We start from the raw sequence: 15,315 nt of genomic DNA, 5'->3' as shown, positions 1-15,315 counted from the left end.
TGATCCTCTCACATCAGAGGTAACACCTGGATAAACATTATCATCACCCGAGAGCTTTTGTTTGTTTAAATTTAACTTTCAGCTATTGGGGGTAGGCTTGAGCTTCACCTCAGAGCTACTGAATCAACATCTCCAGAATGTCCTGGGAACTTGTTTTGTTTTGGAGTTACTCAGAAGATTCAGATTTATTACAAGGATTTGAAACCATTTCCTTAGACAAGCCCATCTTGTGAGTTCATGAATAACTTACACAAAAAATTATTTGATTTTATCTGAAATTCAAATTTGGTGGGGAATCCCATATTTTTATTCGTAATCCCCTGTTCACTCAGCTGCCTTTACCAGAAGTTTGTTTCCTTTGCACTCCCTCCTTTGCTCAACATACCCCGATTTTAAATGCTTAAGGGAATAGAGGTGAGACATGAAATCCATATGAACTTGATGTTCAGGGTGAAGAAGAGAAAATTAAGATATTTCCTCAGGAAAGAAAAAAACACACACAAAAGAAACTTCATTAATCTATACAGCAGAAACAAAATCAGAAAAAAAAAGTGCTGTCTGCTAATGGTTTTTTACCAATTTGTCAATTACACAGTCAAAAGAAACCCTGGGGAATAAAAAGATGCCAAAGATGCTATTAAAATTTCCAAGTGAAGCCATATATAATTATTTTCAAACAAGTATAAGCTATGAAAATGCAAATACTTCAAGATGCTGAGTGAAAGATAGGATAAATCTACATTAGGCTTCAAAACTGATGCTACCAAGTGAGTCTAAGTTTGGGCCAGAGACAGGGAGATAATTATGTCTGCCCCCTCCCTGTTTGATAGGACGCTAAGGAGCCTTAAGATGAAATGCTCCCAGTGTGTCAAGGATGAGAAGAAACATAAATACAGCTCAGCCCCTAACATCAGTACATAACTACAAGATGGAATCAAATACATGAAACAATCAAAACAGAAGACAAATTCACTGACTCAGAAGACAAAGAAAACAAGGGAAGTGATTTGGCCAACCATTGCTCAGGCTGAGTAACCACCATTAGCACCATGGTCCCTGCAAAGAAAGTGGCTTTCTCCTTAAGCAGTCTTGACATCCCATAGGTTAGGGGTCAGCACATTTTTCCTGAAAAGGGCAAGATAGTAAAGCTTTTAGACTTTGCAGACTATACAGTCTTTGCTGCATCTCTGCAACCCTGCCATTATAGCACAAAAGGAGACACACACAATACAGAAACAAGTGGCCATGGCTGTGTTTTAATAAAAACTTATTCACAAAAATGAGTGGTGGAATGTATTTGGCCTGTGGGCCATAATTTGCCAACTCATGTCATAGGTGAGCCCATATGGCAAGGATAGCATCATTAATAGAGTCTACAAGGGCACCCAGCATTCTAATGAGGGATATTTAATTGGGGGGAAAAACCCATTCCATTAGCTCATCACTATAAATACAAGGGCAGAGAGTTTAAAAGTCATCCCAAAGTGTGACTGAAGGCAGGAAATCAGAATTCTAGAAACAGGAAGAAGATGCTCATTTGAAATTCAGAGATTGCACTGTAAGTGGAAAGAGAAGAGAATGGGAGCAAACATTTAGCATGTATTTACAGAAGTTCTCTTGGTAGACATGGCATGCATAGAGAATATGACTGAAGGAGGAAAAGGGACCCCGCCTTGCCACTTTCTGTGACTAGAACTTTTGAAGCTACTACTGCTGAGGGTGCATCATATGACAAGGTGTCATCTTCCTTTATCAGGGAGGCTTCCCAGATATTCTCAATTCTCTAAGTTTGTATTAGCATCCTAAAATGCAGCTCTCCCCCAAAAGAAAAAAGCTAAATAGCTTCAGCATCGAATTTTATAGTTTAACACATATCACCAACAGTGCATGGACACAAATGTCTATTTTATGACCCTGGTAACTGTTTCACCAGAGGTCTCCACATCAGTCAAGAAACACACAAGCATGCATTTACATTGTATAATTTAAAAGCTTTATTTCCCCCCACAATTTGCAAATAGATTTCATATTAGTTCAACTGGAAGTTTTCTTCGTACAGTTGCCTTTCTCATTGACTATGCTGTTGGTGGGGAAAACTGCTTTCTCATGAGGGGAAGGGTTAGATTTCATAGAGACGCTCTGAGCTAATCACATAAACAAGAGGGTTTGACCTGGCAGCCTCTGAGGCAGTCAAGGAGGTCAAGAAATCCTTTCAGCTAAAGGCCTAGTCAGGTGGGACTAGTTGCCAGGATCCTCTCTGCAGAACTGCCCAAACGTAGCTCTCTTTGACCAGGAAGGCTGGAAGTCAGACCATCTTCTCAGGCCCTGCCAAATTCCCATCCTCAGTCCTGTGGCCTCATGCGGGAACATTTTATCCAAGCAAACCACTGGCTTTTGCCTTGAGGTCCAATGTGCACTCTTCACCAAGTGCAAGATTGATCTTCACTCCAAAGTTCACCGTTCACACAGTTTTTGGCTTGTGCTTTAGAGGCTGGTCTCTGCCTCCCCTAGGAATGGTGGCATCACAGCAATGGAAGCACAAAGACCCAGGCAAGCACTGGTAGGTAGAGTGTGGGGGCACTGCTGCCAGATGTTCTCTGAGCGTGCATTACGGCAAACACTGCATTGGTGTGATTGGTGGGTAATTCTACATTGCAGATCATTCCTTCACAGCAAGACCTACACTCCTGTTACAAAAAGGAGAGAGGAAATGACAGTGAATAATAGAAGAGGGAAGGGGCAAAAGAAGGAAAGATAAAACAAAGGCTTCTTGAGCTCTATCTGAAGACAGACAATTGGAGTTGGTTATCCAATTTTGCATCATCTAGGCTCTTGGGTACCCTTCCCCCACCAATGCCAATAGAATGGAAGGGAAAAACCATGCTGAAAGTCTTTTATCCTAACTGTGATTTATCTGCATCAAATCCAAGCATTAGCAAGGCAAAGAGGAAGAGAAACTGCATAAGAGTGCTTGATTGAGTCCACAAATCTTCTAAAGGTTTGTAAGGGAAAACACTCAGACAAAAATGAAAGCTAGGAACCTTTCGGATTAGTCATTGATTTTCTTTCTCAGTGCTACTTGTTAGGGGATAATAATGACTCTCTATTGTCTATGCTAACACCTGATTCTTATCATTACAGCAACAATTGTTTACTAATTATGGTTGCTGAGTGGTGTAAGAAAAAATAAAGGCTTGTCCCTAACAGGTGTTTTCAGGGGATGTTTTCAGGTAATACCAAACCGTGCCAGGTACAATGCCTCAACCTGATAAACCCAGCCACTCATAGAGGCTTCCAGGATGACTAGGTATGATAAAGGCATCAACTCTAGGCATCCATATCAGTGGTTCTCAACCCTGGCTGCACATCAGAATCACCTTAGGGAACTTTTTAAAAAGATCCTGACACCCAGGACCCTACCCTGAGGTTCCATTTCAACTGGTCTGGAGAGCCTGCTGGCCTGCATCCCTCAACAACAAGCAGAGCTTGTAAAAGCTACCCAGGTGATTCTTGTGTAGCTAGAGCTAAAAGCCACTGATATGAGAATCATTTTCTGTACTTATTACAGGGTAAATCAAATTCTAAAACCTCATGAAATGAACATATTTTCAAGTAATTCTTTCTTAAGCATTTCAGAATTCCAGGCATATAAAGGAGTGAAATGCTCATTTAGAATGATAGAATGAGAACGTTAAAGCGATCAATTGATCTAAAAGGTATCTACAGTTCATCATATTAAACTGAGGCTAATCCTTCAGACTCCCTTCCTCATCTAAGCAGAAGCAGTGGATAAGACAAGGGTTCCTTCATTTCTTTGGTCTCCATTTTATGTTTGTACGGAGTCTCTGTTCTTTGGTCTCCATTTTATCTTTGTATGGAGTCTGTTCTTTGGTCTCCATTTTATCTTTGTATGGAGTCTCTGTTCTTTGGTCTCCATTTTACCTTTGTATGGAGTCTGTTCTTTGGTCTCCATTTTATCTTTGTATGGAGTCTTTCCTCAAAATGTAAACATGGTCCACATATTACTATCCTTCCTGCCTCTCCTTTGATCTACGACTTACATTGCTAGCATGAAAGTTTAGACAATAACACACACACACGATCCTTACCGTATGTTCAGAATCTCGGCTGTGGTGGCAACCGACAAAATGACATTCACTTCTGGAGGCACACTTTTTGGTGATGGATGTGCTTCTTCCATGGCTGGTGAAGTGATGAACTGTCAAACAGTACTGTGTATCTAGGCAAGAGGAAACAAAAAACAAAACCAAGAAACAAGGTAATTTCAATATCCATATTACAAAAGAGAGCTCTTAACAATTAATGCAGAAAGGACTCAAATTCAGGCCAGTCCTGGGGTTTTTAGGCAAGACATTTCATAGCAGTGAACTCTGAAGTTTCTAGGTGATATTTTTCAAAGGACACCAGCTTCTGAAGAACATATGTGTTTTGAAAATGAACGTAAATGGGCACTCATCCTGTGGTTTCAGTTAGAGCTGAGGAAAAACTGCAAGCATTTTATCAAAACATGGGTCTGCTCATTTGATATGAAAATATTTATGTCTCTGGCCCTCTCTCTCCCTCTGAAGCACGTTCTCGAAATCTAAAATAAAATGAAAATTGTGATGGTAAAACGCAATGGGTCAGAACAGTTGTTTCATTATACACTTGTTTCATTATTCATCATTTTTCTCTTGTATACTAATAGGCCATGTGGTGAGCTGGGGTGAAAAGCAGGTGCTTCGAATTACACATCACAATCACCTTTTTCACTCATTTATTAAATTGTAAAACCCGCAATTCATTTTGCACCAACCTAATAATTTTTTTTTTTTTTTTTTTTGAGACGGAGTCTCACTCTGTCCCCAGGCTGGAGTGCAGTGGCGTGATCTCGGCTCACTGCAAGCTCCGCCTCCCGGGTTTACACCATTCTGCTTCCTCAACCTCCTGAGTAGCTGGGATTACAGGCACCCGCCACCACGCCCGGCTAATTTTTTTTTTGGATTTTTAGTAGAGACGGGGTTTGACCATGTTAGCCAGGATGATCTCGATCTCCTGACCTCATGATCCACCCGCCTCGGCCTCCCAAAGTGCTGGGATTATAGGCGTGAGCCACCGCGCCCGGCTGCACCAACCTAATAATTTCTATTCTGGTTCTAATCCTACCAACATGTTAGACTTTTCTCATCCATGTATTTCCATTTTTTTTCCTCCTCTTTTACTTTCTCTGTTTCCCACCCACCACCTCCTGCTTAGTATAGCTACAGTACCTCATTTCTACCCAGAATTATCCTTAAGGTTTTAACCACTCACATTTTATTACTTAGGGTTCTTTGAAGAAGTTTCATTCAATATCCTAGGACATTATTCTTTGGTTCTGTGTCTCTTTTATACCAGAGGCCAATGAAATGCTTCTTAGTTTACTGAACAGAGACTACAACAGCAATGTCATAGAATGGGAAAAAAAATTGGACTAAAGCTGAGAAGACTGGGCTTATGGAACTGCCTTTGCCATAGGTGAGCAAGTCACGGTAGACCTTCTGAGCTCATTTTTTTTTTTTTTTTTTTGGTTTTAGTAAAATGATAGATAATAAGTGTCTTGATGCTTTGATAGGGTTGTGATAAACTTTACATAATACGAACAGTAGCAAACCCATATTGAGTGTGCACTATCAGCCAGGTACTCCTATAACTTGTGTTCAAGCATTCAATCTTCACCATAAGCCTTAAGGTAAGTCATATTAACAGCCTCATTTTACCGGTAAACTGAGGACAATTTCTTGCCCATGGTCACAGAGAAAGAAAACGGTGAAAAGTAGGATTCTAACCCAGTAGGTTTCCTAGGGCTTGCACTCTTAACCAGAACATTATTCTACTCCTCAGTATACTTAATATTAAACCACGTGGCAATTGATATGGTTTGAATCTGTGTCTCACCCAAATCTCATATCAAACTGTGAGCTCCCATGTTGGAGAGGGGAGGTGATTAAATCATGGGGGTGGATCCTTCATGAATGGTTTAGTGCCATCCCCTTAGTGCTGTTCTTGTGATAGTGAGTTCTCATGAGATCTGCTTGTCTAAAACTGTGTAGCACCTCCCCCCTCTCTTTCTTGCTCCTGCAACCACCATGTGAGATGCCTCATTCCCTCTTTGCCTTCTGCCATGATTGTAAGCTTCCTGAGCCCTCCCCAGAAGCCAAGAAGACGCCAGCATCATGCTTCCTGAACAGCCTATGGAACCATAAGCCAATTAAATCTCTTTTCTTTATAAATGACCCAGTCTCAGGTGTTTCTTTATAGCAATGCAAGAACGGACTAATACAGTGATATAATGTAGAGTGCCCTACAAGAGTAGCTGACTTCCAGATTCAAAAGGAAAGGGAGCCGCTAAAAGTTCTGGAGAAAACATTTCAATTTCTACTCTAAACAAAGAAGAATCGAAAACTGGTAGCTGCATGTGTTCATACAGAACGGGACACATGCTAAGGCAGCCCTAAAAAGTCAGCATAAAAGCCAGGGTAAATAAAACAAGAAATGTCATTCTTGTCATATCCTGTTACACAGAAGACTTCTTTTAACAACACCAACAGACCACAGAAGTGAAGCTGTAAAGTAAAAAGGAAATCTGAGATGACAAAGAACAATAGCCGTAGGCCTATTCGCCCCGAGAAATGGTTGACTATCACTCCCTGAAATGACAAAGTGAAAAGTAAGAAGTTACACCCTCAATTAGAATTCCAGGTGGTTAGTATCTTTGGGACCTGCCTGGCCTATAGTAAGAATGTCCTATCATGCCATGCTGGAATGCATGGCCATTCCGTATTGAGCCCATTAAGAGTCAGCCTCTCAGGTGGACTCGGCAGAGCAGACTCTCTTCCACCCTTCCCATCTCTGATGTTTTCTTGGTGGTGGAAAGCTGCAGCTTCTCCTTTGGTTCAGCCATGTTTCAACAGAGAAGAAATCCTAAAGCCCAGAAACAGCCATGCATCTTCTTTGCCTGCATGCTAAGATGGCTTTGGTCAACTAATGACAAATTGGAGCATTATGTACAGACCTAGAAGGAGCAGTGTTTTGGTACAATTCAAAACAATAGCATGAGCCATGAAGATAAGGCCTACCAGGTTGGACATCAGTGCCGCAGTTTACTACTGTTCTAACCCTTGCTGCCCAGCTTTCAAGGCAACTTAAAGCAAATTGTTAAAGGATGATACTCTCTGAAATAAATTAGTAAAGAGAAGCCTCAACAAACCTTGAAAACTTTGAAATAACAACGATAAATTTCTGTTGAAAATGTAGAAATAAATCCCCAAATACATACAATCATGCATGCACATACACTCATAAGCGCACACACAACTTAAGGACGATCCCTTGACAGAAATGTAAAAGAACCTCAAGAAAAACATATTTTGTTAATTAATTATTCTTGAAAATAAATAACAAAAAACACTGTCCACATGGATGCCACAGCCATTTGTGCTAATTTATGGCATACGATTCTCAGGCATAGTAGAGGTCTCCAATGTATTTATTGGATTAGTTTTTATTGGCTCCACACATTGTCTGTAAGTGGAAGAGGTAAAGCTATACCACTGCTATAAATAATGTGGTATTGGAACTTCCAAAAGATTCAGGGTAACAGTAGACCAAAACTAGTTATCTCTAATTCTGTAAGAGTTTTTTTTTCTTGGCCTTTTATATCTGAAAAACCTAAAAAACAGTACATCCTAAAATCTGAACAACCCGATCTCCTAAGTAGGGTTTTAACATTTCAATTCATCCATCAGAACATTCTGTCTGCTTTACTTCCAAGTTCACATGCATTCAATCATTCACCTCCCCACCTCCTCTGCTCCTACCAACCTAGTCCAAATTCTCATCTTCTGTCTGAAGATGAGAGTCCTCATTTGGAGTTCTCTCCTACTCTTGTCCCCAACCCTCCATTCCCCACACAGCAGCCAGAGCAATATTTTGGAACACAACTGCTATGTATTCCCTAGCTTAAAACTCCCTACCGCCTTCTCATCACCTTTACAATAAAATCCAAACTATTAGAAAAAAGAAGCTCCTGCATATCCTGACCCTTGCTTCCCTCTCGGATCCTTCCTCCATCTCCCACTAAGCCTCTGCAACCAGTCTCCTTCCTGTTCACTGAAGAGGCCAAGCCAACTATCACCCTTGAAAACTCTGCATTTGCGATTCCCTCTTCCCAGTCCCACAGATCTCCACATGGCAGCTTGCTATGGTCACTCAGGTCTTAGTTCTAAGGTACAGTTCTCAGAGAAGATTTCCCTGACTATCTAATCAGAGGCTTCCATTCAGTCAGCAAATATTTACTGAGTAAACATGGGCCAGGCACTGGATTCGGAACTGGGATATATCAGTAAACTAAACAAACTAAAAAGATACTTGGAAGTTTGTTAAATGAATGAATGAGTTTCCCAAATATCAATGTATCTCAAGAGTATAGAAATCATCCTTTGTTGAGATGGTAAGTATGACTTTTCTAGAGGTATAATCAAGTATTTCTGAAATTCTGAGAATGACTTAATATTGTGGTCTATGTGTTCTCCCTGGTAAATAACATTTAAGAAATTCTTCCTTAAGGTACTCAACTTCAATTTGAGTCTTTGACACCAGTTTCCAAGAACTCTCAATATAGTCTGATGTCTGGATAGTCTCAGAAAAAAATACATCTGATTCCTAAAGAACATCATCAAGTCAGGAGAGATTCAAATGAAATGAGATCACAGAAGTCTTCCAAACTCAGCACACTTACTTTGTGGACACCATTTGTCTTCTGCCCATCGATTGCAGTTATAATTATCCCCTGCATTTTCACAAGTAAAGCACTTGAAGCTATTTGGAAATGGTGTAGCTTTAAAGAAAAAAGCAAAGTGAAACAGTAAGCTACAGAAGACAAAAATTTCAAACATCGAACATGGTACAAAATGAGCAACTTTAACAGATGAAACAAAACTTATAAGCTTTCATCCTTACAATTTCTGTTTCTAGAGAGCTAGATTTACCCATCAGGCTTTGGGGGAATTTTCTTTATTCCCTTTTGTTTAAATATGTCTTCTAAGAATTGCCACTATAGAGTGATGAAAGTGGTCCCACAGCTACTTTGAAAGATGCATAGTATTGTTCTATTATCATTTATAATTTGGGAATAAGTAGGGGTTGAGGGGGTGGATGAGGGCAGTAGAGGTATTGGAACACATGTGTCATCCCTGAAAAGAACTGGAGTCAGATTAACCTGAGTTTGAATTCTATTCTCCCCACAGATTAGTTGTGTGATTTTTTAAAATTCTAAGATATAATAATATTTATATTAATAATGAAGATCCCCATGACTTGCAGAGGTATAATGAGGATTAAATGGGAAGTTAGTTGCAAGAAAATACCTTGTAGTCTCTAGCATGTCAAATCATGCTGGTTTCTGTCCATATGCACTTCCAATACAGCTACATTTAACCTCAGACATGTAATCTCATCTGATATATGTCAATTATCACAACATTAGACCTTGGCCAGGAATATAACATTTAATATGAGGATGACAGTAATTCTTAAGCCCTTATAATTAGGCCAGTTTGTTATGGAAAGAAGAATTTCTGAGTTGCTGGTAGTCTGGACTGAGAGCAACTTGTCTTTATGCCTTTTTTTTTCTTTTGGCCTTGTATCTTGTAATTTTAGTGGACAAGAAGAAAAAAATAAAATAATTTGACATTTCTGTGTAGACCAGGTATAGGACCCTGTGTAAAACTTTCAATTCTCCCATTTTCGTAAGACAAAGACACTGTTTCATTCTCTTCATTCTATTAGTAAGACAGTAACCATCCTAGTAATATAACTAGAAGATGGGGTGAAAATCAGAAAGCAGTGGGTATTTCAGATAAAGGGGAGGATATGTATGGTAGCACAAAACAAGAACAAAATATCAAAAGCTAAAGTTTGGAGGACAAGAAGTTAAATACTGAGAATATATTTCAGTTTTGCCTATGTTCAAAAGTGTATTAGCAGGAAAATAAATAATGACATCCATTTTCACCAATTAAATCAGTACAGTTAAAAAATACTTACAGTCAATGCTGGTAGGTAAATGGTTAAAGTATAAATTGGCACAACCTTTTTGATTTAGTAATTCCAATTCCAGGAAATCTATTCTAAGGTCATTAGCCAATTGAAGAAATAGTGAATTTAAAACGATTTTCAATGAAGAATTATTTAACATTTAGTTTGCTTGTGATTTATTTTTCTTTCTGATATAAAGTGTGGGGGAATAGTGAAATAAGCTACAGACCAGCCTTATGATTTTTTTAAATGTAGAAGACATTAAACTATCTTCAAAGACATTGGAAAATATTCAAAATATGTATAAAGAGGGAAAAACTGTGTAAACTACATTTGTACGATCTCAGTATATCACATATGTAAATACACATACATAGAAAAAATACTGGAAGGAAATATTCCAAAAGAAAAGCTCCTTTGAATCTTGAGGTTATGAATGAATTTTATTTTCTTCTATATGTTTTCTGTCTCTTTGGAATTTTCTATAATGAACATGTATTACTTTTTTGTCTTTTTTAAAATGATTTTTTTCTCATCATAAAATTGTACTAAGCTTAAAAATTTCAAAATTTGCAGAGAAGTTAGGGTCTATGAAAATGACGTCTGTGCCATGTCTTTCAGCTATCAGTATACAATTATTACCAATTTAGAAATGTATAATGGTAGTTCAAGGTGCGTATGTGTAGTATATGTAAGTATATGTACATGTCTATAGTATACATGTGTATATACGCACACACACACAGAGATGACTGTCCCAAATAATAAAGCACAAACTAAAGAACAGTAATGATACAGATCTCATTTACGAGTAGTATAAGAAGAGGGGGTTCTCACACCTGACCATGTATCAACCGTATCAGGAGAGCTTCTTAAAAAAGAAAAGCAGAGAAAAAAGATATAAATATATTCTGCATCTCACCCTCTTGACTATTAAATCTCTGGAGAAGTGATTAGGGATATGCAGTTAAAAATCCTTTCATCATGATTCTGATACTCTTCCAGGCGTGGGAACTACAGGTACCCACATGTATACCAAATAATTTTTTATTTACCAGAATCACTCTCTAATAAAGTATATCAAAGATGTTTTACTTGTCTGAAAAGAAAGGAGGGTTAATGACATATGTATACAAACACATATCTAGACATCTGTATGTATTAACATATATATCCTGTATGTGTTACCAATATTTGCCTATCTTTAAACTATTAGTGGAAAAGTTGAGTCTTATGTAACCTTTGCTAATGGTGATTATGCGAGGTAGTAATGAAAATCCAGGTGATATTTCCCTCCAAATTTCAAACATACAAATCTGTTTTCAAAATTGTTAATGGCCATTTGAAAGAATTAATAGATCATTTATGCAGAAACATGCAACAGCCAATTTCCTTCTCCGGGGAAGACAGACAAAGAACAATGAATTTCCTCTACTATGCCATGATTAGGAACAGTGCTCCAAAAGTTTTTTTTAAAACAAGAATGCTTTTAAAACTTCAGCAGGAAGCCAGACCATTTTAAGGAAATGGAGAAAATTTCACTTACCATACGCTTACCCATAGAAGTAATGGAGAGTTTCTGTTTTATTCTAGGGATAAAACAAATGTTCTGGGAAAGACGAAGTTACAATAAATGGAAAAGGGGGCTTCATATTAACACTCTGGCCCCACAGCCATGAACTAGGATGGCAACCACCACTACTTACGGTCGAGAGGAGGCCTCACATTATAGAAGTTGATGTTCTTGGCAAATGCCCAGCTTTCTGAGAAGATAATGATCTGGACAACAGCTATAGCGAGAGCGTGACAGAGGAGGAGCATGCTGACCTTGTGTGCTGGGCGGTCCGAACTCTTATATCTATGGTGAAAAGACACACTGGTTCAGTTTCTTTATATTTTACATCAGTGGGTTTGTGTTTTGCTTCTGTTTGGAAAGCTCCATTATCCAAATATATCCAACCATCTACCTGTTGTGTAGGGCCAGGACCTGCGAGTAAATTGCATTGTTTTTGATCAAATGAAAGGTAAGTAATGACCTCCTTCTACTGGTCAGGCCTCTGCACTAGCCAGGTGGGCTTTAGCAGAACACTCGATGGCCTTTTGAGTTCAGGAAGGACAAGCAGGCAGAGCTGGCCTGGCTGCACCCCATTCCCTCAGTGACTGCGGCTAGCTGGTTTCCTCTGTGCTGAATCACTGGATTTCTTAAGTCAACCGTGGTTCTGAGGCATGTTGAGCCAAAGTCACTGGACCACCTATCTGTCAGTTCCATTCCTTGAATCAACATTTGCATTTGATAAATTTTGCAACTCTTTCAAAACCTAGAAGAATCAATAAAAGTGGGAGCAGTGAGAAGGAGAGCAGGGGAAAGGACAAGGAGTCTGAGAAATAAAATCTCTGCCAGATCCTAGAGCACACCGACATTGAGAAGAGAGACAAGAGTCGTTGTGAACTGCCAGCCCCTCCTGTTTCTGTCACCCTGAGCACAAGAAGCTGCCAGGAGGCTCTAGAGGAAACAGAATAAAAGTTGTCTGAAAAGCTGACAACCATATAATGTTAGTCCTGGTCCACGAATACTACTCACCGCATTTATAGACTTTAAGTAGGCAGGGGAAAATCCCAACAAAATGACAGACAGGCACATAGCACTGAGTAAAAGATATGACATCTTAAGCCCCCTGGCTCTACTCCCCCAGAGGCAGAACTGGTAGCAAGAAAATTTATAATGTCACCACTAACAGGTTTCCTTTGACAAGGAGGAGGTGTGGGCAGCAGAAAAAGTATGTAACCAGGAACCCAAAGACTTTGGTTCAGGTGCTGGCTCTGCTATTTATTAGCTGCCTGACCTTGGGCAAGCTCTTGAAACTCTATTAACCTCAATTTCCTCATCTGTAATGTGGCTTAATAATACCTACACTGCCCACATATTTAGGTAAATGTGAGCGTCAAACGTGGGTTCAGAAAGGATCACATAGGATTGTGTACATAAAAGAACTCATCATAAAAGTTCTGTGAAAATACTAGAATACTAGAGTTCAATAATATTGGCTGAACTCCTTCTTGCTGAATCAACTGGTTTCAATGGGTTTAGGGAATGTTTCAAAGGAAAAAGGTTTGATCTCTGCATATACAAGCATAATCCTTCACATGCACATTTTGTTTGAACCCAGAGCAATAATGCATAGATTCTAGGAATTTTCTTCCCTCTCTTATTGTGGATATACTGATTTTGCATGTGTCACTAATAAGGCCTGCCCATGGGGATGGAACTAAATTATTAGACAATGCATAGCCACAACATCCTATCATCCCTATCGATGGTGTTTGCCACTGATAGAACTGAGTTGCTAAGAAAGTACTCAGAGTTATAAAACAACAGCAGAGTTATAAAACAGCAACCACTTTTGTGAGTATGTTTCAAAAAACAATAGCTAAACTTTCTACACTGCATTATAGCTCATGTACATAATCATACCTAGTGATATATAAAAATACATATAATTTTTTCCTGGTTCATTTTAGAAACCAAGATTGACCTTTCAGTTATTGGGTTTCTAAATTCCATTCTTATGCTCTTTCTGAAGAAATGGACAGTTAGCAAATAATATTATCCCTTACAGTCAAGTGGTTGTACTGATACAGATTCTGCTTCTCCTATTCATTTCTCTGAGTTAGTCTATTCCATAGTCATTATTATACCCTTCTTTATACCAGTGGAGACCCTTTGAGTGGGGGAGGCTAATCCCTTTTTCACAGTCTCAGAAGGACTATGTTCCAGTAGCACTCCTCAAGTGTTCTTATAATATGGAGAGAAGGCCTAAGATACAGGTTTCAGTGTCACATTATCTACATTCAAATCTCTTTTTCACTACTAAGCAACTATGGGACCTTAGACAAGTTGCTGAAGATTTCCAAGTCTTGGCTTCCTCATCTCTAGAACAAGCATAGGATAGTACTTACCTCATAGTTTTGAAGTGAGGACTGAACGACCCAGTGCATAGGGAAGCTAAGCACATAGTTTGTACGCGCTGAGTGCATGTGCTGAGCACATGGTTAAAGCTCTATTTATTGAGCACTTTCTACTCAATAGTAAAGAGCATTGGCTCAAATACCTGTATCCAAAACTGCTATTTGGTGCAAGTTCCTTAACTTCCCTGTACCAAAATTTTTGCATCTATAAAATGGGAGTAATAATACCCACTTCATAGGGTTGTAGGAATTAAATTAATGCGTGTAAAGTACTTAAATGAGTTACGTGTGTGGAATTTTGCTAATTTTTACTAAGTAAGCACTTACTATTATGAACAAATCCCCAGTTTGGTATCGCAAGTAAGAAGTTTGGTTTTCCTCATGTAATCTCAGTGTGAGACAAAAGCCCATTCATTCATTCAACATGTTGTTATTGATACCTAATAAATAACAAGTTATTGTTATCGCTGACTCCCCAACAAGGTCTTGACTCTAATGCAAATTGCATTTTAGAGGGAGAAGACAGGCAATACATGCGGGCAAAACATAATTTCAGATAGTCATAAGTTTCATGAAGGAAACACAATAAGGTGAGACGATGGTGAATAGAAGGTGCTACTTTACACAGACAAGAACCCAGTATGTCTCTCTGAGTAGGTGACATTCGAACAGGTAAATTAAATGATGGGAAAGAATCAGCCAAGCAAAGAATCAAGGGAAAAGTAACCAAGGTCGTAAGATGGGAAGAAGCTTGCCTCATGGGGGGAGCTCAAAAAAAGCAGCCAGTGTGGCTGGAACACGAAGAAGGAGGGGACTGGACAGTCAGGGAGTCGGTGGGACCAGATCACACAGATGCTTACAGGCCATGGCAAGAATTTTGAGTCTAGCAAAATCAAGAAATTTTTGAATTTAGACCATCTAATTGTGAAAAATGCCAAGAATGCTTTTTCTCTGTCAAGTAATTGGTCCCAGATTCCTAGTCTTATCTCTAGTTCCTGAAATAAAGGGATACAAATGCTAGTGAACATAGAGGAATATGGAATTCAGATACACTGCAAAGGTCTCTCTAAGAATAAATGATAGACAACTTAAAAACAACTGATTGAAAACAAACACAAGGATTAGGCTTCTTTCTGGTTTTTCCATCCTTCAAAATAGCACTGTAGGAACCCTAGTGCCATTATCATTGTACAAGTGAGGAAATCGTGGTTTGGCAGCAACATATGTAATGATCCCAGCACACTGCTCAAAACATAGCATCCTCTCAAAAAA

The 15,315-nt window shown here is 39.0% G+C and overlaps 1 protein-coding gene and 1 long non-coding RNA gene across 18 annotated transcripts in view; one reads left to right on the top strand and one right to left on the bottom strand.

Moving 5' to 3' along the window:
• LOC107973702 (uncharacterized) overlaps positions 1-12,615 on the top strand; it is an 88,077-nt gene extending 75,462 nt beyond the window's left edge. Inside the window, exon 5 of the long non-coding RNA XR_008546602.2 lies at positions 11,671-12,615. This is a non-coding gene — a long non-coding RNA (uncharacterized LOC107973702). The remainder of the gene's footprint in view (positions 1-11,670) is intronic.
• LYPD6B (LY6/PLAUR domain containing 6B) overlaps positions 1,971-15,315 on the bottom strand; it is a 176,826-nt gene continuing 163,481 nt past the window's right edge. For all 17 annotated transcript variants that reach the window (XM_525939.8, XM_063790503.1, XM_009443452.3 and 14 more), the window contains 4 exons: positions 11,784-11,935; positions 8,780-8,878; positions 4,110-4,240; positions 1,971-2,687 (listed from right to left, as the gene is read on the bottom strand). In XM_525939.8, the coding sequence (XP_525939.3) occupies positions 2,523-2,687; positions 4,110-4,240; positions 8,780-8,878; positions 11,784-11,935 (547 nt within the window). In that variant the 3' untranslated portion in view covers positions 1,971-2,522. The remainder of the gene's footprint in view (positions 2,688-4,109; positions 4,241-8,779; positions 8,879-11,783; positions 11,936-15,315) is intronic.

This window comes from Pan troglodytes, chromosome 13, assembly GCF_028858775.2.
Source record: "Pan troglodytes isolate AG18354 chromosome 13, NHGRI_mPanTro3-v2.0_pri, whole genome shotgun sequence".
NCBI classification, from domain to species: Eukaryota; Metazoa; Chordata; class Mammalia; order Primates; family Hominidae; genus Pan; species Pan troglodytes.
The sequence above is the reverse complement of the archived record's forward strand: the minus strand, read 5'-3'. Positions and strand labels throughout refer to the sequence as shown.